Source organism: Aspergillus undulatus, assembly GCF_047715775.1.
Source record: "Aspergillus undulatus strain CBS 261.88 unplaced genomic scaffold BDV17scaffold_5, whole genome shotgun sequence".
Taxonomy (NCBI): Eukaryota; Fungi; Ascomycota; class Eurotiomycetes; order Eurotiales; family Aspergillaceae; genus Aspergillus; species Aspergillus undulatus.
The window spans coordinates 231,373-255,897 of record NW_027396609.1 but is presented as its reverse complement, the minus strand read 5'-3'; the positions used below and the strand labels follow the sequence as shown (position 1 = coordinate 255,897).

Below are 24,525 nucleotides of genomic sequence, written 5' to 3'. Positions count from 1 at the left end.
GTTACTCCGAGTGTGGGTGACAATTGCCGACGATATTAATGCAATTTGAGTTCCTTGTTTAGTTTCGCCGGCACATTTAGTACTTGCCTAACGAGTGAGGGGTTGCTATCTCATCACTCACTGAACGGCAGTGAACACCTCCCCAGCATGCACCGACATTTTGTCCCAAGTACTGCGCTGACAGCTTAGTATCCGTAGACTCGAGGTTAAAAATTGACGAGCAAAGTCTTCCTTTTTTAGGAAAGCGCGACGATGTAAGACCATGAGGCGACAAGGCATCTTGCATAAAAATTCCATAGTGTCTCCCCGATGCGTTGGAATCACAATCTGAACTGCGACTAGTTTTTCGCATTCTTCAGCACATGTGTAACTCCGACAATCAGCACCCATAAATCAAACGTGACGCCTCGATATTCAGCGCAGTGCGAGGCAACCTTCGAGTCCCTGCCATAACATCACGAGACGGCGGAGAAAATTCTTTGTGTCATCTTGTCGCCCAATAATCAGTGGCTGGTTTGGGCGAAAGCACGCAGCCCCTTGTTTGAGGAAATAGGACGCTCGCTAACGAAAACCCTCTGTGTGAGCGCAGCGCGCGATGCCAATGGGAACGTAAGCTGGATGCGCTGCATCCTTGCTTCGTGCAAACAACCAGAACTGTAATCTTCATTATCGAAAGCTCGTTCGAAGAGAAAGCGGTTTAGCTGGTCGTGGTTGGTGATCAGCCGCAGTTCTCAATTCCTGGACATCGGAAGAGTAGTGGCAGGCATGCTTGCTTTTTCCCTTTGTCCCTCGCTACGACCCCGAAGACCTTGAACTTTATTGGCATTGTCTGTGAGGCTTGAGCAGAGCTCAATCTCGTGCAATCAGCACGGGTCGAAACGCAGACTTCAGTAATCTTGTTTCGTTTGATCTTCGTCTCCTGCCCTCCTGCAGCGGCGCTGTTAGTCTACCGTTAGAATCGAGAATAGAAAAGCATAGAAACCAATGCAAAACAAATCACACTGACTCTGTTTCCGGCAAACGCGCCCATGGGACTCCACGGAATATAACCACCCACTCCTAGCTCTTTAGTTTATGCCCGTCCTGGGCTCTGGCTCTCGTTATTGACTTGCCTGTCAAATGCCGGGCCCATACGTGCCCCCCGGAAACTCGCCGCCCTTCCAGGTGGTAGATGAACTCCATCATGGTGCCTGGGTGATAATCACAGTTGCTTTAGGGCTCGTCCTGTTCCTGGTAAGCTTTTTGATCAGGCTATATGTGCGGCTTGCGCTTCATCCGCCGTTCGGGAAGGATGATTATGTTCTCTTGGGAGCGACGGTAGGGCGTTCGTACTTCTTGGACAATAGTGAGCAAGCAGCTGACGGTCTTGTTTAATGCAAGATCATTGCTATTATCCAGGCGGCGTTGTTATTCGAGGCGTGTACGAGGGGGCTTGGTACGAGTATTGATCTGCTCAAAGATGGAGATGTGAATGCCGTTCAACGGGTAAGGGAAGCCACTACCCAAGCCACCTGACATGACACCACACAAAGGCTCCCATATCAGCTCCAGCTAACACAGCACCTCCAGCTCATCATCGTTAGCGACACCCTCTACCTAATAACCCTGTACACAACGAAATGCTGCGTCGTGGGAATCTACCTCCGTCTCACGCCTCAAAGGCTACACAATCGCGCATCATGGGGCACATTACTCCTCTGCACACTCTGGGTGGTACCGGCAATCCTCATACTCACGATAAACTGTGGCTTAAATACGCCGTGGAAAGGCACGGGGGGACAATGCGGGGATCTTGTACGCCTTCCCTCCATCCCCCACAGAATCAATGCATGAGATGGGAGAGTGGAAGGACTAAACTGATATTGACCTACCTTATCCAGCTTCCAAGATGGCGATTCATCGTCGCGCTAGATATCGCCACTGAACTGATCCTCTTTGGTCTCTCGGTCCTCCTCCTGGCGGGTTTATTCATGCCTCTCAAGCGCAAGTTCACCATCGCGTTTGCGTTTGTGTTTCGGCTTCCGTGAGTTACACGAACTATCTACCCAAACCCCACCCAGGGCCATACTAATATATTGTTTGAATCAATCAAAGGATCATAATCTTCGCCATTCTCCACATCGTCTACCTCCAAAAAGACATTGGCTCCCGCGACCCAACGCTGCGCGCCGTGTCCTCTCTAATCTGGGGTCAGGTCGAACTGGTCTACGCCCTTGTCTCCTGCGGCGTCTTCTGTCTGCGTCCGTTCATGGCGGCCGTGAGTACGAATTACGGGACGGCTGGTGACTCGACGTTGGAGAGTAGTAGTCGGGATGCGTCGGGGTCGAAGACTAACCGGGGCTCGGGAAAGAGACGAACGGTGGTTGGGTCTGGAGGGTTGGGAGGATTAGAGGGGATGGTGGGGGCTGTGGATGTAAGGGGTGCTTCTAGGGCGCAGGACACTGGAAGGAGCGTGACTGTGACAGCCACTAGTGCCGGGCCCAAGAATGGGTGGACTCCTGACATGGATGAGATTGAGCTTCTGGAGCAGAATCGGGGGAACAAGATGATGATTCGGAAGGACGTGCAGTATACGATTGAGTTTGACGGGGTAAATGAATCGCCCGAAGCGGGAGGGTGCACGCATAACGAGTCGGAGTACTGGGATCGGTATTTGGAGGCGCAGGCGCCGCAACATTGAATAAGATGACTGTATTATAGACATTGTATATGAAGGAAGGATAATGTTTCTAAAAAATAGATGAGCCCATGCTCCAACGCCATCCCATGACCCAAAGACCGCTAGAAACAAAACGAAAGACGTTGTCAACCTTTCATGATGGACGCTTGAAGGGATGCGCTTCGGTGTTCCTGAACTCGTCGTCAGCATATAATGGCCGTTCACATCAATTCAATCGAAAGGCAGCAGAAGGGGACTCACAGCACATATTCATCCAGGCTAATGAGATCCGGCTCGGAGAAAATGAGATAAAAGTACTTGAGCGTTTCTGACAACCAGAAGCTCTCCATGTAGTCCATTTGCGTGGGGTTCGCTTCCCGCACGTTGTTGATAGCAGCATGGGCATACTTGGTCCGAGTGGCCTTCTCAATGTTCTGGAACATGCGCCAGGCAGCATCCTGGTACTTCTGATCGCCGGTGATGCGGTAAAGAATAAATACCGACTCGATTGCTTCAGGCCTACAGCAACTGTTAGGAGGCTTCTTATTCAGACCATCGCGAGACTTACCTCAGCATGTAGCGTGCATCAGCGATTTCGGTGACACCGGGGAGGGTATCAAGATGGAGTTCTTTGATAAGGGCTTTGGCCGCTGCATCGGTGTTCGCAGTATTTGCATGATCTGGTGGGCGAGATCGTACATCTCGGTACCACTTTTGCTCATCCCACGGACAGTTTTCAGCGTCTTCACAAGGGCTCAGGTACATGACTTCGGGCATGATTCCGGTTGGCATGATATCGTATGCCCAAATGCAGCCGTCGGTGAGCTTCCTGGCAATCGACAGCTCTTCGGTCCGATTGAACACTTTCGCTCCGATGCCGACTGTGCCGCCTAGGTAGCACTTGAGATGTTCTGCTTGTGGCTCGATCTGCCTCCGGTTGTGTTTGGTTGGAGCGTAAAGGTTGCCTGAGAACAGGATGTCTTGTCCGTCCTTGGTCATTGGGCGGAATAGAATTCGCTCCTTGATCGACGTAATTGCAGATTCGTACATCCGCTGATACTGTTGTGTTCGACCCTCAAGAAGCATATGCTCTTTTGGCAGGTATTCATATGTTGAGTCTGCCATTCCACCTACGGTGTACCGAGGATCATTGAACCGCATATGATGGGCGTCAACCAACATTGGCCATAGACCGGGCACTTGCGTTTCCTTCTGGGCTGATTCCAAGTTATCCGAAATCCGTTGGATCGCGTCGAAGTACTTTTGATCCCCTGTCAGCTGGGTCATCCGGGTAAATTCCAGATTCAGCGAGCCTAGTTCTGCGAGTATGGTGTTTGCGCTTGGCTGTATTGTCATTCCCGCTGCGGACCTGGTCCATTCCCATCGAGATTGGGGCATTCTGTTTCTGGTGTCAAAAGAACCATACAAGAAGTCGGCAATTTCAGTCGCCTTCTTCAAGAGTATCGGATACTTGCCCTCTGTGAGATCATGAACACCGAGAAGACCTCCGAGGTACCTAATATTAGTCTCAAAGACGTTGATTTGAATTGACTCGGTGGTCGAAAAGTCGATGTGCTCGAGCCCTTGCAGTGCTTCTTCAAACTCGTCCATAAGACCCATGATGACCAGTGTGTCAAGGGAATCGACCAAAGTGACCGCCCAACCAGCAAATGAATTCCTATATCCACCACTCAGAGGTGATAGCTCATCCCGAAGCCATGCGTTGTTTTTGTAGCCCTCCCACGCATGCTTAAAGGCCCCCTTCACAGCATTCTGCTTTCTCCTACGCCACATGCGACTGAACCATGATTCGGAGGGAAAGTTGTGCTGGATATGTGGGATCGGTGACGGTGATGTCGTTGGCAGAGAGAAATAGTCGGAAATTGGGTATTGTTCCTCGTGCTTGGTCCAGTGAATCTGATCGTTGTCTTTCGCGGACTCGGTTTCGAGGTCTGAGTGGTGATCGATATGAGCTCTCTCCGCGCCAGGCGGTAATGTTGAGAAAAAGAGATAGATAAAGAGAGTAAGAATGAAGGCCGGCACGGCAAAGCTTTTCCTTACCAGAGCCATGATACTGAAAGCAATGTAAAGAGAGTAGGTATAAATGTCAATTGTATCAAATGAGGGGATAGCTGTTTACAGCATGAGCTAAATCAATCATCAATCAATCAGCAACATGAACGAGTGTGAGCATGCATGTCAATGCCAGATGATTCAAAGCTTTCGTTTGAAAGCTGTCAACAGAGGTCAGGGAGTTGAGATTCCAGCCGTGGGGGGCAACTATCAAAGGCCCAAGGGGAATGGAGAAGCAGTCGATCTCGAGGGGTCGAGCATCAGAGTTCAGTGACATGGGCATGATCGCCACTGTTTCCACTCCATGAAGTTGGAGCTGCCGGGGAGCAAATGATAGCGCAATGTCTCCTGCATCATAAGAGCCCGAATTCCAAGAGTTCAGGGCAGAATGTTGGCATGCTGAGCAAAGAGGTCCCTGTCATGCATGTTAATGCCGCATTTGTCTCAATCTGTGGCTGTATGGACCAGTCTGGCCAGAGACAGGAGACTCGAGATTGGAATGCTGCAGCTGTTGACTCGCCAGGGGTCAAGAAAAGTCCCGAATCTTGAACTGATCCACCGTGACTTGCGTAAGCTGTGGTCCCTGCAACCTGAAACGGGCGGGCCAGAGCGAATCTCCATAGCTTCTATTTTTGCCTCAGCCCCTTCCTCCTGCGCCTTGGCGATTCAGACAGGGGCTCTTCTGAGCTCAGCGTCTTTGAACTGAAATGCAGGCAATATATGAGGCATTGTTTGACAGCTGTGACGTTTCAGACCGATTGACAGAGAATAAACGACCGAAGAATGTCGGGGACTCCAGTCAATCAGATGTGGAGGAAGTTGGAATTGTTTTGACCCTGGCCGGGCTCGCCCCATGACAGAAGATACCCGGGCTGTTTGCCTGGTTTGTATTGCGGCCTCAGGCGACAATTCCGAGCTCTCTCCAAACCAGAAGAGACCGTTGTTCGTGATGCATGACTCTTTAGCCAACATATATCACGACGATTACGAGCTTTATATATATATAATACTTATCCGAATGGAAGCGGCACTGCGCTATATCTGGCTGTGTGACTGGGATTCTATATTTTCGAGGTCAGTTTTCAGATTTGACCTCATTTCTGTGCTTGCATGGATTAACGGTAGCTTAGATTAGTGTCTATTCTCTGTCTATAAACTGTACGGGCCGTAGCGATATTCTGTGATTCAGAAGCGAAGTGTAAGGAGATATAGCCTGCTCCTCTGCTCAGAGTGCGCGAGTACTATATATCCATCCCACCAGCAATCTGCACAATGCCGCTCACAGGGTACCAATCAAACTTCCCCAGCTATGCTATGCCACCACTAACAGCACCAGAGTCTTCTTCATCCCATCAAACCCAAATGCCTCCGCCGCTCTCTCTACAGTGACAGAGAGGCTCAACTCTCTCTTTGCAGACGAGGCAACCCCCGTCGCGCGCTGGGCCCTAGAGCATAAGCTAATGCGAGACACTCCCTCATGTCTACCCCCATCAGGCCCCCAACGACCAACAGCCCCAAGATACTTGCAATTTCTATCTCTAACGTACTACCCGAATCACGGATTTATATATGCTTCACACCCGTCGGCGGACGGTGCCGGACCGGGTACAGCGACACCGCCAGTCTCGGTACCCCCTACCCCATCTAGCTCACAGTCTTCTCAGCAGGTACCCGTACCTGCAACAATGCCAATGGTTATGACGACCGTACCGCTCTCATCGACTGGTGCGCTCTATCAGCATTTTGCGTATGCGTGCCAGCCCTTCTGGGCCCCGAGGCATACAGTCACCGTGCCGAACGGGGTAGTCTACGATGTTGGCGACTTTAGAGTCCGTGCTGGAGACGTGCGGCAGACGCAACCTGCTGTCCGGGTGCGGGGTACAGTCGTTGAGATTGAGTGGCGGGGTCCATCGCTGGTTACGACGCTCTCGGGCCTCTATCAAACAAGGAGGCAAAGGGAGGCGAGGGCCTCGAATCCATATACATGGGATGCGAATGCGGATGCGGAGGATGAAGTCTCCGGTATTGATATGGCATTCCCTGATGGTGTGGAGGAGGCAGATATTGACTCGGAGTATGCCGTTACCGCGTCGTTGATTAGGGAGTTCTGGGCGAAGTTGGAGATTGAGGGGGCGAGGGAGGCTATTCTTGTGCCTGATGTAGGGAAGGAGGTTAAAGCGCGGCTACGAAATTTGAAGAAGCAGCAGGGTACGCAGGGTGTTGAGCGAGTTGCGAACGGGGATGGAAGTGGGCAGCAGGTGGATGAAGATCCTGATCCGGATGCTGGCGTGGATGTTGCGAGGCAGTTTATGGAGATATTTAGATTCAACCGATGAAATGTATCGAGCAAGGAACAACATACAAATCTCGTGGATGATGCCTTGGCTCCTTGAGCTCTGTTTGAAGGGAACCTTGTGTTATACATATGTCGAGTCGAAACGAACTGCAGTACGTTGAAGAGGATCAGAGTGGGCGTGTTATGAAAAGGGTCATCAATCCATCAGCCAGGAATAGGTCAGCCGCAAACTACTCAAAAGAACCAGGAGACAGGACTCTAGTGGAATGGAGAATGACACAAGACATAAGCCAGAATCTGGCATAATGGAGTGACAGGGCAAATATGGACATTAGAGTATGGAGGACGCTTGATGTACCGATAGGATCGAGATCTTACCCGGTCCGCGAAAGCTTGAAGTTGTATCGAACTAAGCCTACCCAGTCCTACGTCACTGTCACTGAAGTAAAGGTTGAGAAGAAGAGAGACAACAAAAACACAGAGCAATAATAAAAGCCGTTACAACCAGCAAGTGCTGTATCCATAATTAGATGGGCTACATTCAAGATATGACAACTAAGATGAGACAGTGGGAAGTGTCCACACCTTCTTCGCTAACGATAGACATCATAAGAGGCATTTATTTTTGCATCATAAGCTGCACGAATTCGTTGTCTGCTCCTGGTTAGCACCATGTCTCACGTCTTGTTGAATATCCAAAGGAAAGCAACGTACAGTCAATTCGGCCGTCGCCGTCCTGATCCGCCTCGCGAATCATCTCATCGACTTCGTCATCAGTAAGCTTCTCGCCAATGGAGGTCATGACGTGACGCAGCTCGGCAGCCGAGATGAAACCGTTGTTATCGCGGTCGAAAACTTTGAATGCCTCGCGGATTTCCTCCTCGGAGTCGGTATCCTTCATCTTTCTGGCCATCATCGTGAGGAACTCTTTTTGGCAGTTAGCGATGTGTCTGTTTCATAGTAAATTAGGTTCTGCATTATCTCATACCTGGGAAATCAATGGTGCCGTTGTTGTCAGCGTCGACTTCGTTGATCATGTCCTGAAGTTCAGACTCAGAAGGGTTCTGGCCGAGCGAGCGCATCACGGTGCCAAGTTCCTTGGTGGTAATTTGGCCTAAGACACCTGTCAATACCAGTTCGGACAGAGTAGGGTTGTTGTTGGCGCTAAACGTGTGCGATTACGTCGCCGAAAAGAATGCACTAACCATCGCCATCCTTGTCCTGTTGAACGCGGAATGAATTAGTACTTTGAAAACCAAACCAAATCATTGTCACTAATGTCACTTACAAACAGGGAGAAAGCCTCCTTGTATTCGGAGACCTGCTCTTCGGTCAAAGAGTCGGCCTGTAAATGAAGTCGTGAGCTCGTCTGCGCAGAATGCAGGTAGATCTGCCCCGCAAAGCGGGGGGTGCGTTTTGACGCAACACAGTCGGGAAGACTGGAAGAAGAGCGTACCATGGTGAAAGTAGTGAGTTCGGGAGTTGCGAGAATTGGAGATGGGATGGATATGAGACAGGAATGAGGAGAAATAACACGAGCGAAGGATACGTTGGTGAAGATGAGCGGTGGTGGGGGGAAGAGAGAGTTAAGGGAAGTCCCCTGTCGCCTCAAACCACAATAATAAACCAGCGGCCAACGAGCTGAATGCCTCGCAAGGCGGTCGCTTAGTCTAAAACGTGACCCGCTCCGGCCACTGCCTGGCCTGAGCGATCCACGAAGGGCTGAAAGGCTGATTCTCAGCTCAGCTTTCACCAATGCGCTTCTGGATGCCAATGACTTTGTTGTTCTCGAGCCACATTATTGTGTTCATCTTATAGTGACGTGTTTCCTTGGCAAGGCCGGGAGTTGGAGAAATTGACGGATACTAAGTGGCCTATGCTGCTTGTTCTGGAGCCGCTCCGAGCTTCTACCTACTAGTGGATGTTGGGGTGCTTCTACGCAGCTGAAGGCTGAAGCACTTCGCCCTGAACGTCCAACGCAGTGTCTTAACCAAGGGCATCACGAGTACTGCCCTGGGCGTTGCAGAACCACTTAGTAGACAGGTACTACGGCTTGGCTCCCTGGTTTGATCTCCGGGTGGATGGAAGAGCCGACATCCAGAACGACACTACTCGGGATTTCCTCTGACAACCCCATCGAGTACATTATTGTAAAAATCCCAGATGCACCAGGTGGAACCAAAGGGTAATTGACTTTGCATTACAGGTACTCGGCATGAGGTACACAGAGTAGTCTAGATACTCTGTAGGAACCAGGCCTTGGATGCGTTAAGTGGAAGTGGATCGACAGGCACGCCGCAAGATGTGCATAAACTTGCTGCTCTGTGAAGTGGCCAAACCGGTCTCTTCGCCGCACCTATCCTTGCCAGATAGTATTTCAGAGGGGCCCACGCAGTCAAAAGACGATCCTTGGCTTTTGAGAGTAGTATCGTTTGTAGAGGGGCCTTGAGCTGGCTGGCCCAGGCCAGGTACAATGGTTCCCAAACAGGACTAGCGTGGATCTCTCACGTGGGCAGCAATGATCAAGCTGCCGATGTCCGCTGCCGGCTGGATCGCCGTTACGTCGTGCTAGTTCCGGACCTCGAAACAGCTCTATCCTGCCTTCATTGCCTTTCAAAGCAGCCCGAGACTCGATTCTATCATCAGCGATCGCAGAAGTCCGTCCGAATTTTGTTCTTCAACTAATGATGCTCAGCCTACCATAAAGGACACTTTGAACAGGATCCGGGGAAAGCAACGGCCGTTAATCGTCCACCATGTGGCGGGACCGCACCAACCTGTACTTAGCGACTCTGCCCTTGCTTATGCGCCATCCTTCGTTTTTATACTGATACCTGTCCTTTCCCAGTTACATCTCCTACCGCCAGTCATTCACACATCATCCCGCGAAGAAGCCGCGATACCTCGGCGCACCCAATGGCTTCTCCGATACGGCCTCGCAGTCCGAAGAAAGCCGGAGACTTATCTCTGAATCAACGGGGATAGACGATGATGGCGATGCAATCATTGAGATGGACGTTCTACCTCCACGGTGGGTTGACGTTCAGGAGGATGTGACGGACCTGCTCGCGGATATTGCGCAGAAATCGGCACAACTAGATAAGCTACACCACAAGCACTTATTACCGGGATTTGGTGATGAGGATCTACGGAAACAAGACGAGCGTATCATCGAACGATTCACTCAGGAAATTACCCGCGGGTTCCATGAATGCCAGAAGCTTGTTCAGCGAATCGAAGTGATGGTACACGAGACCAAACAACAAGGGGGAGTGAGTAGCGGAGATGAGACTATGGCAAAGAATATCCAGATCTCACTCGCCTCGAGGGTACAAGAAGCCAGCGCCCAGTTCCGGAAGAAGCAAAGCACATATTTAAGAAGTGAGGCAGTCCAACATGGCATTGGCTTGTCGAAACATACCAATGAATAGCTAACATTTGTATCAATAGAACTACGAGGACTTGAAGACACAGCCTCCCAATTTGACCGCTCCGCTACGCCCATGCAGAACCCATACACAGACCCATCGCTAATGGAGTCCGATGCCGATAAATCCTTCTCGCAAACCACCCTCCAGCAAACCACACAACGGATGACAGGCCAGAATGACGCCGCAATTCTACAACGAGAGCGAGAGATCAATGATATCGCCAAGGGAATCATTGAATTATCTGACATCTTCCGCGAGCTACAAACAATGGTCATTGATCAGGGCACTATGTTGGATCGCATAGACTACAACGTGGAGAGAATGAACACCGACGTCAAATCAGCTCAAAAGGAACTCAATGTGGTATGTTAAAATCAGAGCCAAGAACCGGAACCCAAAGAATCAAACTAATCGATCCTATACAGGCCACCGGCTATCAACGACGAACAACAAAGCGCAAAATAATCCTTCTTCTAATCCTCCTAGTGGCAGGCATGATAATCGTCCTCCTCGTCAAACCCAAGAATCACTCCTCATCAGAACCTGCTCCCCCTCCCTCTCCACCACCTCCTGCTCAACCGGAAAATCCATCCCCTGGTCTACGGCCGCGAGGGCTCGAAATCACGCATAGCCATTCACGCTCTCCCTCACTGATGCGAGTCGCGAGAAGCAAATGGGTTGATCCTGATATATATCGATAATTATTTGTGCTTTTAGAGATACCATAATGATAGCCTTGAGAATATATTTTTTTTAATCTGATAATCCGAGTCGTGGCCGGAAGTCCTCGAGCTTGCGGTGCATCTGCTACCGGAATATCTGAAACGTTCTAAGCGAGCTTGGTCAAGCAGAATGCCGGGACAAGTTTGACAATCAAGTATTCAAGGCTAAATTGAATGTTGCTCTCAACTGAGCTCTAATATATCATCCCATCAACAGTAAGAGGTAGCTACAGTATTGAAATTGAAGGAAATAGGTGTTACAGGGCCCAATCGCAATAGTTAATATTCAGCAGAAGTGTCCGAAGAAGGTATTTGCCCGCGGCCTGAGGTTCGCTTCTAGAGATAGACAACCAGGATATAGCTCAGCTTTAAGCATGACTTTCCTGGTTCAACAACTCCGCAACGTCCGCATCTAAATCTCCTCCTGCGAATTTTGCATAGTCCTCTTCTTCGTGGGCGACTTTCCTCTTTTTGGTGTGGAGCCCATTCATGCTTTCTTGCGGGATTTCACCATATGCTGTCGAAGAAGGCTGGCTTTGTCCACTGAGCGCAGGGATGGAGGCATCGGTGGACTGGTCGTACCCTAACGAGAAGCCTGCGAACGCTTGGGCACCGTTGCCCGCATTAGACGCTGGATTCTGTGGATCTTGCTTCGGCGACCCAACAGGGGTAATGGCTTCAACAGGAGGTGGTGTGAGAGTCTCAACCTCTGGGCGAGGAACTGCCTCGCCGCTTGCCCCCGTGTTCAGATCGGCTGCTGGAGTATTCTCCGCGGAAAGCCCTCTCATGATTGAGTCCTCAACATCTCGTTTTTTGGATTCGGTTTCCGCTTTCTTGTGTTGTAGTTGCAAGACCAAAGCCTCTTCCTTCGCTAAGGCGGTACGATTGGTATCCAGGAATTTCTCCAAACCATCAATGAGGGCAAGGCGTGACTTGATGACCTCTGATACAGAGCTTTCCGCGTTCGCGAGCGTCTTCAGAAGCTGGCTGAGTCGAGCAGCATGTACAGGAGGGGTCGGTTGTGCGACGTTGGGATCGTTCATCTTATCATACTCTGCAGTGGCAGTTGTGTCGGATGTTCCAGAGGCAACAGCCGCTTTAGAAAGCGCTACCTGAAGCGGAACCAGGGGCTGCAACTCCGACGGCGTCGAGCCGGACGGGCTCGAAAATAGCGAACCGCCGAGTAAGGGTTTCTTGCCAGTAGAGCGCGATTTGTCAATTTCTATTTCATTAGCATATAATCAACCTAAGGAATCACAGCAACCTTACCGTCCACTCGAGCCTCGACGGCATCTTGAATTGGAGGCTCGAAGATATTCCGCTGTCTCCAGACTTCAACCACCCGCCTAATCTTCTGCTGAATATCGTTGGAGGCACCTTTGTAGGCGATTGCGACGGCCTCGGCAATGACCTAACTGTTGTTAGTAGATCATCTTTATGGATCCATCTTACTGAGCACTAACAGGCGAGAATGCTATGAGAAAATCTTCCTTGCGCCGTGCCCTTGATTGCTGTGCGACCTCTATTACCCTTATCAGTTCCGAGTATCGTGCGGCTTGCGCAACAGAACGTACCGTTTGCGAGGTATATCAGGTTGAGACGTTTCGGCGCTGGAGAATCGCGAAGTTTCTGGAGCCAAAGCTGAGCAGTCCGTTCAGCATGACGTCTATTCACACTGTTAGTGAGTCTCCAACAGAGGGAGCGAAGGTTTGTACCTGTGAAACATAACCCATTGCGCAACAGTGACAATGCCCTCCTGAGTCTCATTGAGAGCAGATAGCTTTGCCTTCACTGAATCATCAGTATACGCCATAATTGCTTCAATCTTCGAGGAGAAGCAGATTTCAGAGTAAGAAGTCTAATCGAAGACTTGTAGACTGAGACTCGATCGAGTGTTGGTTCGCCGTTTGCGCTGAACGCTATCCGTCGCCGAGCTCGGAGAGCAATTCAATTCTTGACACGGCACTCGACACTGAGATCAGAGCAAACGCAGAGCGAGCAGTCAAAGCGACGGGTGAATTGATAGGAGGATTCTCAGATAATTCACTTCTGGGGAGAAGTTGAGTTAGAAGCAACATTCAAGCTCTCTCTGTTGCACCTAGGTCCTAGCTCATTCACCGCTTTGGCGGCAGTATCCCCGGCTCAGCCATCGTCTCCCTAACACTCTCTTTCAAAGAAGCCACCTGGAACATCACTTGATCATCATTTCTTGCTTACTGGTTCTTGATCTTCTTCATTATTGCACGAAGAGATTGTCTCCAGCCTGAACCTACAAATATCACCATGGCTGACCGCTTCCCTTCATTGGAGGACTTCTCTGCGGGTTAGTTACCCGCAATACTTACTTGGAAATGTCCCAAGGTTAACTATACATCATAGGACAAACTGAAGCTGTCGAAACCAATGGCGCAGACGAAAACGACTTCCTAGCCCGTGAACGGGCCGCCCTCGGCGACGACGCAGAACAATTTGCGACTGCACAAGACGCCGCTGCGACAGATGTCAACAATGACGACCTACTCGGAGGTGCGGGCGAGGCACAGGCCAGTGCTGCACCTGAGATTTCGGGATTCGAGTCTTCGTTCCCAGCCATTGACACACAGAACGAGGTACGTGGTTGTATTGGTAGCGTGCCCGCAGCACGTCAGTTGGCTAATGTGTCTTGATGCTTTACAGCAAGTCGCTCCTGGCGGTACCATCACCGGCACTGGAGCTCCCTTCCCGCCAACCGGATACTCAAGCTACCAGTCTCCTGAGGAAGAGGCAGAGCCCGTCAAGTATGTTCAACACCCTCCCTCTCATCCACGAGTCGTCTGGTCTCCCTCACTGGACCACCATCTATTGCCAATTGCTAATTCTTGTTTGTTCTTAGGGAATGGCGGGAGAAGCGGGACGCGGACATTGCTCGCCGGGCGGAGATCTCGAACGAGAAGAAGGAGGCTACCATAAAGAAGGCTAGGGAGGACATCGACGACTTCTACGTATCGTACAATAACAAGACAGATAAGCTTCGTGCTCAGACTGCCGCTGAGGCGGAGCAGTTCCTTAACAACCGCGAAAACACATCATCCGGAGGGACAAGCTGGGAGCGGATTGCGAAGCTCGTTGATGTGTCTGGGAAGGGCACCAGGGGCGGTGCAAACGGATCAGGAAAGGAGCGCTTCCGGGAGTTGCTGCTCAACCTCAAGAAAGACGAGAATGCGCCCGGCGCCAGTGGCGTTTGAACTTCGTTTTATGCTGATTCACTAATATTCTGACCTTTTCTCTTCACCCGATGTACGTAAATAAAACAGTTTGCTTCTTAGCTTCTATGCCACCTTTTATTACTTTGATCTGTTGTTGACACGACGATTGGTCATTGAAGGGACGCGGGAGTTCTATGGTTCATGGACGGTGATTTCGATTGGTATCCCTGAAAGTCTGTTTATACTCATAATATTTCTTTCGAGGAATAGACATGCTCCCTAATTCTCATTTGCTATTACTCATAGGATATAAACATCATGCATATGTTGCTGACAATCTCCGTATTCAATCCAATTCAGTGATATCACCACCAGGCTCGCCGACATCCTCCGCTACTTGCTTCTCCTTTTTACCCTCCAACTCGATCTCCTCAAGCTTCTTGCGGCCCTCTTCCGTCGTTGCATCGACAATACCCTCTTCGAGACTAAGCATGCCGCTTTGTCCAAGTTTCTCCACAACGTCTTCTGCCTCCTCGACACTCATCCTCCCAAGAACCTTGTTGACCTCATCCAATGACTCCGATGCCAGTGCTTTTTGTAGGTCCTTAGAGAAGGACTCGAAGACCTTCCGGGCCTCGACCTCGACGGGTTCGCTGGAGTCGCTCAAAGGGATGTTAATGGTAATCTTCGTGTTTGGGTCGACGGCGTGGAGTTGGATCTGCTCAACACCGGCGGGATCGTTAGATGCAGAGCTGTCTTTGGCAAGTTCAGCGGCGCGTGTCTTAATCTTGTTGTAAGTTTCGTTGACGTCGTTTCGGAAAAGCGTTGCCGCCTGGTGCTCCTTCGTTGTGATACTATGCGGAAGTTGAGTCAGTTATCCGTCACCTCGCAAGCGGATTTAGCCTGATACATACCGTTTGAAGAAAAGTGAAATACCATCAGGACCAAGCGAGCGGCAGTATTGTAGTAGGAGTCCCTGGTGCACACATTGGCGAGCATAGTCCTCCTTACCGTCCATCTGACTGTTGAACGCTTCAACTAACAAACCGTCCGTTTCTTTCTCAGCAACAATTTTGGGATTGTTAGAAATGTATTGGTGCAGAGCTCGATAGTCGTTCCGGTCGATCTTCGCAAACTTTTTCGCTAACGCGCTGGCTTGGATGCTATCCGGGTCATCCACAGCCTCGTTGTCCTTGCTTTCATCCACCGAAGGTCCAGATGCCGCACCCGGGTTCAGAAGCTCAACCGAGCTTGACTTCTCTGTCGCGGATGCTGCGGCCTTTTGTCTGTTGACGTGAGAGGTATCGAATCCCATGTGGATCGATTCGCTCGTGATCTTGCTGCTCTCTTCCTTCTCAAGTTCGGCAAGCTTTGTGAAGAGCTGTTTTTGTAAGTCCTGCACCTTGCCCTTGTGGCCTTGCACACCCTTGACATATGCTTGGAATAGATTGTCTGGTTTTGACTCCTCAACCTCCTTCTTCACTTGATCCACCAATGCGCTCATCATCTGAGAGTATTTCGGCTGTTCCTCCTGCGTATGGACACCCTCTGGTGCGGAAGGGGGCTTGTCGTCGGAGGGATTGCTCGCGAAATCCATGAGTGATGAGAAAATCACCTCCTCTGGATTGGATGTAGAGCTTTCTTTCTCTTTGAATGATGTAAGAAGCTTTTCAATTCGTGAGAGTAGGCCATCGTTGATGATACGCTCGTACTTCAGGGTCTTAATGTCGTGGCGTCGTTGCTCTCGTTGCTGGTGAATCTGGGCCTGCTTCGCTCGGATGAATGACCGTTTGTCAACGTTGGGGTGGACTTCGATATCTGAGTCGTCTGACAGCTCGAGAGCGTCCCATTTGCTGTAGTCGAGCACCATCTTGGATGCAGAACTATACAATGAGGGGTGAAAAGTGGGGCAAAAACAAAGGAGATCGAGCCCAAGGAATTGGAGTGAAACAGCTCGACGTTGAGGGATTGATAATTTGTGTGGATTATCCCTATCCTTTTCGGTTTTACAGATTCCGTGAAAACAGATTGGAGGTGCCAACAACGAGGCCCATCTTCGAAAAGTCTCGATTGTTGTCTGTCACCTTCCATCCGAGCCTCATCATAGGCGGTACAGTGTGGCAGAACTCGGGCCTCTCCGACGCTCCGATTCCGTTCCGTCGGGATTTTGGCTGATGCAACTCGCATCTGATTCAACTCTACTACTACTTCGTCTTTCAAGGGTTTGTCAATTGCGACACGGTAATTGACGCTTGTAAAACTGTCATGAACTCCCCACAGATATTATTTGCTGCTCACTGAGATATGGCATCTGGTTTGCCCACTGTTACATCATATTGACCTGCCGTTACTGCGCTTCGTCATCCCCGAAATGCGCGGCATTAGCCTGCGGGCTTTCTGGGCCACAGGGGCTCACTTCAGACCGATTTCTACTCAAAATGGAGGCACCCTGATGAGCTTACGACCTGAGCTGTATCAAGCTACCCGTGGACGTGACACTCAGAATGTCGTCATCCGGCCATTCTCCGATCTTTCTGCCTCCTTCTACAGCCGCAGACCTCTCATTGAGCGAAAGCATGGCCCAGCGAGTATCTTCATCCCAGGAAAAACACGGTCTCCAGGCTCCAAACCATCAATATCTGAACAACTTCGCACATTTTCCTCCACGCAGCGATTCCTCGAAGCTAAGCCTCCCACTCAGACGACCAAGAGTTCGCGCGCGGAGAACCAGGAACAGCAGGATGAGGATAGTGATAAAGGATTTGAGTTATCTGAAAAGGCAGCACAGGCAGCGCAGGTCAACCTGCGCGCAAAACTCAATAAAGATGGTGCTAGTGGAAAAAGCTCTGGCTTCGGGGAAGTATGGAGGCTTCTGCTCATCGCGCGACCTGAAGCATGGAAACTCGCCTTAGCCTTTGTCTGCTTACTGATTTCTTCTTCGATTACCATGTCGCTTCCTTTTTCTATCGGCAAGATCATTGACGCCTCTACGAAGACGGCAGAAAATGGTGAATTCCTGTTTGGATTGAGCCCTGCCATGTTCTACGGTGCTTTAGCCAGCATTCTCGCGTTTGGTGCGGCTGCGAACTACGGCCGTATCATTATTCTGCGGATTGTAGGTGAGCGCATTGTCGCCAGGACCCGTTCAAGGCTTTTTCGCCAGACCTTCGTACAGGACGCTGAGTTCTTTGACGCGAATCGGGTTGGTGACTTGATCTCTCGACTCAGTTCCGATACGATCATTGTTGGTAAGAGTATCACTCAAAACCTTTCCGACGGTCTGCGAGCAGCCGTTAGTGGCGCGGCCGGCTTTGGTATGATGGCCTATGTCAGTCTCAAGTTATCCAGCATCTTAGCACTGTTGCTTCCTCCGATTGGAATAGGAGCAATCTTCTATGGAAGAGCCATCAGGAATCTCAGCCGCAAGATTCAGAGAAACTTAGGAACTCTAACTAAGATCGCGGAAGAACGTTTGGGAAATGTGAAAACGAGTCAATCATTCGCTGGCGAAGTCCTCGAGGTTAATCGATATAATACTCAAGTGCGGAAGATTTTTGATCTTGGAAAGAAAGAATCGCTGATTAGTGCAACTTTTTTCAGTTCTGTGAGTGAAAGTGATGTCTATTTCTTGCGAAGCTCAACTGATGAATGTTCTAGACTGGACTCATGGGAAACCTGACGATATTAGCACTGCTTTATGTGGGAGGTGACATGGTTAAGTCTGGCGGTATCAGCATCGGCGAGCTGACCTCTTTCCTGATGTACACGGCGTATGCGGGATCCAGCATGTTCGGCATGTCTAGCTTCTATTCTGAACTGATGAAGGGAGTCGGAGCCGCCAGTCGACTGTTTGAATTGCAGGATCGTCAGCCGACAATATCCCCGACTAAAGGCTCCAAGGTTGTGACCGCGCGTGGCCCTATTCGCTTCGAAAATGTCACCTTCAGTTACCCGACCAGACCCGCTGTTCCTATCTTCGAGGAGCTCAATTTCGAGATCCCGCAAGGCACAAATGTTGCGATCGTTGGTCCCTCAGGAGGTGGAAAATCCACCATTGCTTCATTACTTTTGCGCTTCTATAGTCCCACCGAGGGGCGTGTTCTGATCAATGGCAAGGACATCAAGGAAATGAACGCCAAGCAACTCCGCAGAAAGATCGGAGTTGTCGCACAGGAGCCTGTCCTCTTCTCTGGAACCATCGCTGAGAATATCTCATACGGAAGTCCGCAAGCGACCAGATCTGAAATTGTCGCCGCCGCCAGGAAAGCAAACTGTCAATTCATCAGCGACTTCGTAAGTCTAGCCGCGTTTTCCCCAATTCCGCTTCTTATACTGACAGCGTTCTAGCCGGACGGCCTCGACACCCAAGTGGGACCTCGCGGAGCACAGCTTTCTGGAGGGCAAAAGCAGCGAATTGCGATTGCTCGTGCGCTCATTAAAGACCCCGATATTTTAATTCTAGATGAAGCAACCTCCGCTCTTGACGCGGAGTCCGAAACACTAGTCAACAGCGCTCTTGCGGCGCTTCTCCGTGGCAACAACACGACTATTAGTATTGCTCATCGACTCTCTACCATCAAACGGTCTGATTCGATTGTCGTCCTCGGCAACGACGGCAAGGTTGCTGAACAAGGAACCTATGAAGAACTAAGCGCGCGCCCAGATGGTGCCTTCGCGAAACTTATGGAATGGCAACTAAGTGGGGGTGACTCGCAGCCACCAGTCAGCTCTCCTATCAGAGAGAAGCCTTGGGAAGTGCAACCTGAGGAAATACTACCCGAGGAAGACGGTGACGCTGAAGCCAGCCGTGGCTCTGAGCTACGTCGATAAGCGATTACCTTTGGGTTTGTTCCAACAAATACATTTCACGAACGCTAGATATACTTCCTTTCACTTTTTTTCTTCCGTTCGTCTCACAGCTCGGACATGCCCGGATCATGGGCTTCGAGTGACACTGATGATATACATACCTGTACACGATGCGCATTTGCTGTATGGGATATCCAGGCTTGACGGGTTTAGGCCAGGTCCCTTACTATAATCACTATGATAGACATAATAGAAAAACTCAGCTCTGTCAAAATAATGTTATTTTACAGTAAGCATAGGATAACTTGCTCCATCTATTAAAGAACGTGACATCCAATTGTCTTGGCATCGGCGTGCCAGTACTTCACGTCACTCCGCGAGAACAACTTCAAGTCTCCGCGAAGCCTCAGAGCATCTGTTCCCAGGCCCTAATCTACTTCTGCCATGAGCTGAATTTTGCTCTGTTACACACGCTCTGCATTCAATTTTCTTCCTGTGCTATAGCATGGACCGCATTCGAAAGTGGTTCGCTCCGCCAACAGCGGAGTATGAGCCTATTCAAGAGCCAGTGGCCTACGAAGATGACATCGATACACCAGCTGCTCGAGCCCAGTCGAGTCCGCCCTTTTCGAGCCCCGTATACTGGGTCTTCTTTATCTTGGGGGTGTCGATGTTATGGGCGTGGTACGTCACTCAGTCAACGTGCCGCATTGTGATACCGAAGTACACATGCTAATCACCTTGCTTTCTATCTAGGAACATGTTTCTGGCTGCTGCACCATTCTTTCACCAGCGTTTTCAGTCGGATAAATGGGCGACGACACATTATCAATCATCCATCTTGACCGTGTCAACCGTCACCAACTTGGGCTCTGTATTCGTACTCGCCAAGCTGCAAGACTCAGCATCTTATCCGAGACGAATCATAATATCCTTGCTGATAAACGTCGTCGTTTTTACCTTACTCGCCTTCTCTACACTCCTGCTCCAGGATGCATCGGTCGGGGTATACTTCGGCTTCGTGATGGTCATGGTGTTCGGAACCAGCATGGCTACTGGAATCAACCAGAACGGAGTATTCGCCTACGTCTCCGGGTTCGGAAGGGAAGAATATACTCAGGCAATCATGGGTGGCCAAGGAGTAGCAGGCGTATTGCCGTCCTTAGCTCAGATGTTCTCTGCCCTAGCAGTTCCGCAACAGGACCACAGCGAAGAGCAGGCACCGGAGGCATCCTGGAAATCTGCATTTGCATGCTTTCTGACAGCAACGGGAGTCTCAAGCTTGACACTAGTCTCCTTTCTCTGGCTCACGAAGCGTCAATCCCTACACATCATAGACGACCAGTCCGAATCAACCAACCGCTCGTCCGATCCAATAACAACACCGCACAAGACCGTCAGTCTCTGGACGCTCTTCTCTAAGCTCCGCCTTCCCGCCATCTCAATCTACCTCTGCTTTGCAATAACAATGGTTTTCCCCGTCTACACCTCGCAAATCGAATCCGTCAACAGCGGCTCCTCCTCAGCACGCCTTTTCCAACCAGCCGCCTTCATCCCCCTCGCCTTCTTCTTCTGGAACGCCGGCGACCTCCTAACCAGACTCCTCGTCCTCAACCCACGCTACTCACTAGCTCACCGTCCCTACGCATTGCTTATTCTCGCTATCATCCGCGCGGGGTTCATCCCGCTGTACCTCCTCTGCAATGTCGGCGGGCGGGGCGCGGTCGTGCAGAGCGACTTCTTCTACCTGTTCATCATGCAGTTCCTGTTCGGTGCAACGAACGGTTATCTTTCGAGTTGTTGTATGATGGGCGCGGGCTACTATGTTTCTGCTGAGGAGCGGGAGCCCGCTGGTGGGTTCATGAGTCTCATGCTTGTTGCTGGGTTGGCGACCGGGAGTTTGTTGAGTTTCTTTGCGTCGGGATCGTGATTGAAATAGCATTTCTATACCAGTTTGGCGTCTGGAGTGATTGAGATATGAAGACATTTGTACATGGTATTTTGGTCTGAGACTGCTTCGTCCATCTGTTTGTCTATAGATTAGCGCTTGCGAAATAGACTGGTTTTGATTATGGTTATGATTCAGCTCTAATCAGTATCTAACAATACTAGTGTTTCTCGGCTAATGCCCTTTGATTATAAAGAAGTAAATTAAAATGCAACAACACCTAAAAAAAGACAAATATAACTCTCCAGACAAACTCCAGCACCATGCAAACCGTCTATGAATGCCATACAATGCACGATGCCCGCCATCAAAGACAATACAATCGAAGAAAGACGCCATGACGCCATGTATGCTACCTCTATTCCGCAGAAAAGAAATCCTTCTCGTCAAGCCACTGAGCATCAATAGCAAAAGCGACCAAATCCGCCGCGCAACACATGTCTTGATGTCCATATTCCAGATCCAGAAGGTCAAGAACAGCATTAAGCCTGTCCTCAAGAGTGCGTTTTAACTGTGAGATTGTGGCACGGTCACCAGGGGTAAGTTGAGCTTCATTGACAGCCTCGTGCTTCTTGCCTGATTTAGTTGCTTTCTTAATCTCTTTATTAGGTGAACATTGAGCAAGAGGTTGACGCGGAGCTTGGGCCACGAAGTCTGGAGACTCGGGTTTCTTGTTGTTCAGCAACATCTTTAGCAGGAATCGGAGCCAGATCAGGTTGGTGCGGGGCGCATATTCTGCCCAGATTCCAGGTATATCAGGTGTTTTCTCCGTGTCGACGGGGTTGCCCTTGTATAATTGGGCACGCATACTAATGCGCAATCAGCGTCATTCCATGACTAGCCTACTCACGTCAAGAAAAATGGTTCACTTACTGTCGATATGTATCCCTCAGCAGAGCGTCATTTTCATCCTCGCCAATGGCATCGAATATCTGCTTCTTATCCAGGTCCGAGGAAGTCATCTCGAATAGTCCTGAGTTCTCGTCGAGCATCAACTCCGCACGTGATAAGGAGTAGTCGATAAGTGTTGTTCCTAGGGTACTTAGTCCATAGCCGCTCGAGTATGACTGACGCATGATCTCCAAGTCCGATGGTGGATGCATGCGACCATCTGGTCGCGTGGTCCGAATGCAAACGTTGCCAAGATGAAGATCGCGATGCTATTTGAGGTGAGAATTTATTCATATTCGTACTGTCAATAATTATAAAGGCAACTTACCTCGAACAAAGCATATTCTTCTGCGCGAGCCAAAGACATGGCAACGCCCCAAAATATATCGTAGACCTGGAAGATCGAAGACCAAGAAAACTTCTCAAGCTCACAACCAGCATCGTCCATTTCCAAAATTGCCCAGATTTGTGAATCGGGATAGGCCCGTTTACTCGACGGATTAGGGTTGAGACAATCGTCTTTTGTTTCCTTGTAGTGGTCCCATGCTTTCTGGAAAGCCTCAGGGAACCGGCCTTGGACAACATGGACTTCTCTGAATCGTGCAAACCCTGGTATAGGGTCTAAATACTTGAGCATCTTCACCTCTGCCACGATTTCCTCGATGCTAGTAAATTTCTTCGATCCCGGGCCACTCTGGGCCCGTAGAGGGACGACTTTGAAAACGCCATCTCCACATGCCTTGAGGCGTGCCAACTTGGACTTTGACATCTCCTTCTGGCATATGTCTTCTTTCAGCCGGAGCTTATAGACTTCTCCATATGAGCCTTCTGCCAGTTTCACAACTTCCAACATCTCGCCCGCCCGCGCAGCCCACGAGTCAAATTTCTGTACACCCTGTGCTGCGGCTGGTGACAACGTCTCATATAGAATAGGACGGACGTATGAAGTTGCCTTATCATTGGAGACGTATCCAGACGAGGCTCTTCGGGACAGTTTTGCCTTTGGCTTTCTTGTACTTCGCTTGCAGCTATCCAAGAGAACAGGAGTCCCCCTGGAGACCTCCTTCGCTAGCTCCCGCGGCTCTTGCGGACCAGGCCTTGAAGTAATTCTCACTTCAACCATTGTCTGATATATCTTTTTGGGTTTCGGGGTTTTCTTCGGGGTGCTCTTCGGCGGGGATTGTTGAGTTGGGGCGGGTTCCTCATCGGTGATATTCGTATGGGATTGGGAAACAGTCGTTATAGTTAGGTTTTTTTTTTCATATTCCCCCTCCGCTTCTTCAGCAACTGCTCCCTCATCTATCCGAATGTCGGCCAATTTGGCCTGAATGGAATCGACGGCATCTTGGTCCACATCCGGTCTCACATCCTCCTGAGGCTTCGCAGGGCTTCGTTCTTCAAAGACCGCTCTCGGGGCGTCTGTCCTCCGCTTGCCGTATACTTTGCGCTTTCCGGTCGTTCGTGTGCTTGGAGCTCTGGCGGTGCGTCGTCGCGGAGGGGTGTCCTGGAAGTACGGTTGGGATTGGACTGATTCCATGACGTCTGGATATGTGCAGCCCCTGTGAAAGGTTGTTCAGAAGATCTGGACTATCTTCAGAGCACGAAGGCAACTTGGAAGCTGCCATCGTTGACGGGCCGCGGCTATTGACATCTTTCTATAAACGGGATAGCGCGTGGTTGCTCGGGGTGACTCTAGCTTTGCTTATGTCGTGCATTCAGAAAGGAGCCAAGCACGTGCCCCGGCCGTTGTTCCAACGAGCCAGCACAAAAACAAATGGAAATGCGGAGAAAAGCCATGAGATGCGAGAGCAATTAATTAAGATTATATTTAACGTATATTAAAGAGTAGTCTATTTCTCTAATTATGTGGGATCTGGAATATGCTGTTGGCCAAAGTTGTGATCTCCTCGACTCCGAGCTCCATCAGGGATTTGAGTATGTCCTCGACAGTGGTCTGCGGAAGCCCTTCTTTGCTCTGAGTAGATATCAATCCCAGCAGGCGTGAATTGAGTTTTGGCAAAGTACGTGACAGTCCACTGGTTATTATCATCCGTATGACCAAACCCAAGGCACTCCCAGTGCGAGCTCGCGATCAACCAGCCTTTGCCTCGCCAGTCCCAGGCACCTTGGTTACTTGGGCTTGGAGTATCGATGCCATGGACTGATTTTATCTTGTCCGAGTCAAGTCAAGAGCTTGGTATCTCACAAGGTCGTCCAGCTTACTGACGCCTGAAGAATCCGCAGGAAGCAGATCGTAGGAAATGTTGACGTTGCGCTTGTTTTCAGGTGGAAGGCTGGAGTGGGTTACATTGCAGGTGCCATTGATGAATTCATTGGCCGTTGGAACGCACTTGTTCCCCTTGCTGGCATGAATAATTTGTGGAAGACCGATGTTCAGATGTGAAGCCATGGTACCGATACTCTGGAGCTGGAGGCCAAGAGAGAGTGGGTATGTAAGTCCAGGCCCAGGGCAGGGTACGGTCAATTTGTAGAGGCGCCCAGCGATAGGGG

The 24,525-nt window shown here is 50.2% G+C and overlaps 11 protein-coding genes across 11 annotated transcripts; 6 read left to right on the top strand and 5 right to left on the bottom strand.

Annotated features, from left to right (window-relative positions):
- The first annotated feature begins 999 nt into the window (after positions 1–999).
- On the top strand, positions 1,000–2,952 carry BDV17DRAFT_169745 (uncharacterized protein). The gene is made up of 5 exons (XM_073754794.1): positions 1,000–1,317; positions 1,381–1,485; positions 1,570–1,794; positions 1,881–2,023; positions 2,095–2,952. Exons 1-5 carry the CDS (start codon positions 1,120–1,122, stop codon positions 2,678–2,680), a joined length of 1,257 nt encoding a protein of 418 aa, XP_073619502.1. The 5' UTR covers positions 1,000–1,119; the 3' UTR covers positions 2,681–2,952.
- On the bottom strand, positions 2,705–4,895 carry BDV17DRAFT_169458 (glycoside hydrolase family 47 protein). Its single transcript, XM_073754793.1, has 3 exons — positions 3,228–4,895; positions 2,921–3,178; positions 2,705–2,850 (listed from the first exon to the last, which is right to left on the bottom strand). Exons 1-3 carry the CDS (start codon positions 4,727–4,729, stop codon positions 2,814–2,816), a joined length of 1,797 nt encoding a protein of 598 aa, XP_073619501.1. The 5' UTR covers positions 4,730–4,895; the 3' UTR covers positions 2,705–2,813.
- Positions 4,896–6,004: 1,109 nt separating this feature from the next.
- BDV17DRAFT_287611 (uncharacterized protein) lies at positions 6,005–7,068 on the top strand (the record flags this gene model as incomplete). The annotated part of the gene is made up of 2 exons (XM_073761204.1): positions 6,005–6,018; positions 6,069–7,068. The coding sequence occupies 2 exons, from the start codon at positions 6,005–6,007 to the stop codon at positions 7,066–7,068; spliced, it is 1,014 nt and encodes a 337-aa protein (XP_073619500.1).
- Positions 7,069–7,647: 579 nt separating this feature from the next.
- BDV17DRAFT_279449 (calmodulin) lies at positions 7,648–8,487 on the bottom strand (the record flags this gene model as incomplete). The annotated part of the gene is made up of 6 exons (XM_073759717.1): positions 7,648–7,682; positions 7,743–7,955; positions 8,017–8,142; positions 8,234–8,249; positions 8,317–8,373; positions 8,485–8,487. The coding sequence occupies 6 exons, from the start codon at positions 8,485–8,487 to the stop codon at positions 7,648–7,650; spliced, it is 450 nt and encodes a 149-aa protein (XP_073619499.1).
- Positions 8,488–9,546: 1,059 nt separating this feature from the next.
- Positions 9,547–11,355, top strand: BDV17DRAFT_169425 (t-SNARE syntaxin TLG2). Its single transcript, XM_073754791.1, has 4 exons — positions 9,547–9,807; positions 9,877–10,409; positions 10,479–10,822; positions 10,885–11,355. The coding sequence occupies exons 1-4, from the start codon at positions 9,785–9,787 to the stop codon at positions 11,158–11,160; spliced, it is 1,176 nt and encodes a 391-aa protein (XP_073619498.1). The 5' UTR covers positions 9,547–9,784; the 3' UTR covers positions 11,161–11,355.
- A 194-nt stretch (positions 11,356–11,549) lies between these two features.
- On the bottom strand, positions 11,550–12,994 carry BDV17DRAFT_287608 (CTD-interacting domain-containing protein; the record flags this gene model as incomplete). Its single annotated transcript, XM_073761203.1, has 5 exons — positions 11,550–12,403; positions 12,451–12,592; positions 12,645–12,703; positions 12,756–12,847; positions 12,897–12,994. The coding sequence occupies 5 exons, from the start codon at positions 12,992–12,994 to the stop codon at positions 11,550–11,552; spliced, it is 1,245 nt and encodes a 414-aa protein (XP_073619497.1).
- A 470-nt stretch (positions 12,995–13,464) lies between these two features.
- On the top strand, positions 13,465–14,405 carry BDV17DRAFT_287607 (clathrin light chain CLC1; the record flags this gene model as incomplete). The annotated part of the gene is made up of 4 exons (XM_073761202.1): positions 13,465–13,504; positions 13,561–13,790; positions 13,858–13,958; positions 14,054–14,405. 4 exons carry the CDS (start codon positions 13,465–13,467, stop codon positions 14,403–14,405), a joined length of 723 nt encoding a protein of 240 aa, XP_073619496.1.
- A 189-nt stretch (positions 14,406–14,594) lies between these two features.
- On the bottom strand, positions 14,595–16,419 carry BDV17DRAFT_169446 (Hsp90 co-chaperone CDC37). The gene is made up of 2 exons (XM_073754792.1): positions 15,281–16,419; positions 14,595–15,220 (listed from the first exon to the last, which is right to left on the bottom strand). Exons 1-2 carry the CDS (start codon positions 16,234–16,236, stop codon positions 14,713–14,715), a joined length of 1,464 nt encoding a protein of 487 aa, XP_073619495.1. The 5' UTR covers positions 16,237–16,419; the 3' UTR covers positions 14,595–14,712.
- Positions 16,420–16,526: 107 nt separating this feature from the next.
- On the top strand, positions 16,527–19,449 carry mdr2 (ATP-binding cassette permease mdr2). Its single transcript, XM_073756651.1, has 3 exons — positions 16,527–17,970; positions 18,024–18,659; positions 18,714–19,449. Exons 1-3 carry the CDS (start codon positions 16,738–16,740, stop codon positions 19,194–19,196), a joined length of 2,352 nt encoding a protein of 783 aa, XP_073619494.1. The 5' UTR covers positions 16,527–16,737; the 3' UTR covers positions 19,197–19,449.
- An 88-nt stretch (positions 19,450–19,537) lies between these two features.
- BDV17DRAFT_253328 (nucleoside transmembrane transporter FUN26) lies at positions 19,538–21,249 on the top strand. Its single transcript, XM_073756650.1, has 2 exons — positions 19,538–19,859; positions 19,932–21,249. The coding sequence occupies exons 1-2, from the start codon at positions 19,681–19,683 to the stop codon at positions 21,103–21,105; spliced, it is 1,353 nt and encodes a 450-aa protein (XP_073619493.1). The 5' UTR covers positions 19,538–19,680; the 3' UTR covers positions 21,106–21,249.
- A 57-nt stretch (positions 21,250–21,306) lies between these two features.
- On the bottom strand, positions 21,307–23,583 carry BDV17DRAFT_169374 (uncharacterized protein). The gene is made up of 3 exons (XM_073754790.1): positions 22,343–23,583; positions 21,997–22,283; positions 21,307–21,932 (listed from the first exon to the last, which is right to left on the bottom strand). Exons 1-3 carry the CDS (start codon positions 23,549–23,551, stop codon positions 21,482–21,484), a joined length of 1,947 nt encoding a protein of 648 aa, XP_073619492.1. The 5' UTR covers positions 23,552–23,583; the 3' UTR covers positions 21,307–21,481.
- Positions 23,584–24,525: the final 942 nt, after the last annotated feature.

Bases quoted from the DNA above. Each gene is read 5' to 3' on its own strand.
- BDV17DRAFT_169745 (XM_073754794.1), top strand. From the start codon at position 1,120: ATGCCGGGCCCATACGTGCCCCCCGGAAACTCGCCGCCCTTCCAGGTG. The intron at 1,795-1,880 runs GTACGCCTTCCC...TACCTTATCCAG, and splicing joins GGGGACAATGCGGGGATCTT to CTTCCAAGATGGCGATTCAT. The intron at 2,024-2,094 runs GTGAGTTACACG...AATCAATCAAAG, and splicing joins GCGTTTGTGTTTCGGCTTCC to GATCATAATCTTCGCCATTC.
- BDV17DRAFT_169425 (XM_073754791.1), top strand. From the start codon at position 9,785: ATGTGGCGGGACCGCACCAACCT. The intron at 10,410-10,478 runs GTGAGGCAGTCC...TTGTATCAATAG, and splicing joins GCAAAGCACATATTTAAGAA to AACTACGAGGACTTGAAGAC. The intron at 10,823-10,884 runs GTATGTTAAAAT...GATCCTATACAG, and splicing joins CTCAAAAGGAACTCAATGTG to GCCACCGGCTATCAACGACG.
- BDV17DRAFT_169446 (XM_073754792.1), bottom strand. From the start codon at position 16,236: ATGGTGCTCGACTACAGCAAATGGGACGCTCTCGAGCTGTCAGACGAC. The intron at 15,221-15,280 runs GTATGTATCAGG...ACTTCCGCATAG, and splicing joins ATTTCACTTTTCTTCAAACG to TATCACAACGAAGGAGCACC.
- BDV17DRAFT_253328 (XM_073756650.1), top strand. From the start codon at position 19,681: ATGGACCGCATTCGAAAGTGGTTCGCTCCGCCAACAGCGGAGTATGAG. The intron at 19,860-19,931 runs GTACGTCACTCA...CTTTCTATCTAG, and splicing joins GTGTCGATGTTATGGGCGTG to GAACATGTTTCTGGCTGCTG.
- mdr2 (XM_073756651.1), top strand. From the start codon at position 16,738: ATGCGCGGCATTAGCCTGCGGGCTTTCTGGGCCACAGGGGCTCACTTC. The intron at 17,971-18,023 runs GTGAGTGAAAGT...TGAATGTTCTAG, and splicing joins GTGCAACTTTTTTCAGTTCT to ACTGGACTCATGGGAAACCT. The intron at 18,660-18,713 runs GTAAGTCTAGCC...ACAGCGTTCTAG, and splicing joins GTCAATTCATCAGCGACTTC to CCGGACGGCCTCGACACCCA.
- BDV17DRAFT_169458 (XM_073754793.1), bottom strand. From the start codon at position 4,729: ATGGCTCTGGTAAGGAAAAGCTTTGCCGTGCCGGCCTTCATTCTTACT. The intron at 3,179-3,227 runs GTAAGTCTCGCG...CAGTTGCTGTAG, and splicing joins GATGCACGCTACATGCTGAG to GCCTGAAGCAATCGAGTCGG. The intron at 2,851-2,920 runs GTGAGTCCCCTT...CGACGAGTTCAG, and splicing joins AGCCTGGATGAATATGTGCT to GAACACCGAAGCGCATCCCT.
- BDV17DRAFT_169374 (XM_073754790.1), bottom strand. From the start codon at position 23,551: ATGGAATCAGTCCAATCCCAACCGTACTTCCAGGACACCCCTCCGCGA. The intron at 22,284-22,342 runs GTAAGTTGCCTT...CACCTCAAATAG, and splicing joins AAGAATATGCTTTGTTCGAG to CATCGCGATCTTCATCTTGG. The intron at 21,933-21,996 runs GTAAGTGAACCA...ATTGCGCATTAG, and splicing joins CTGAGGGATACATATCGACA to TATGCGTGCCCAATTATACA.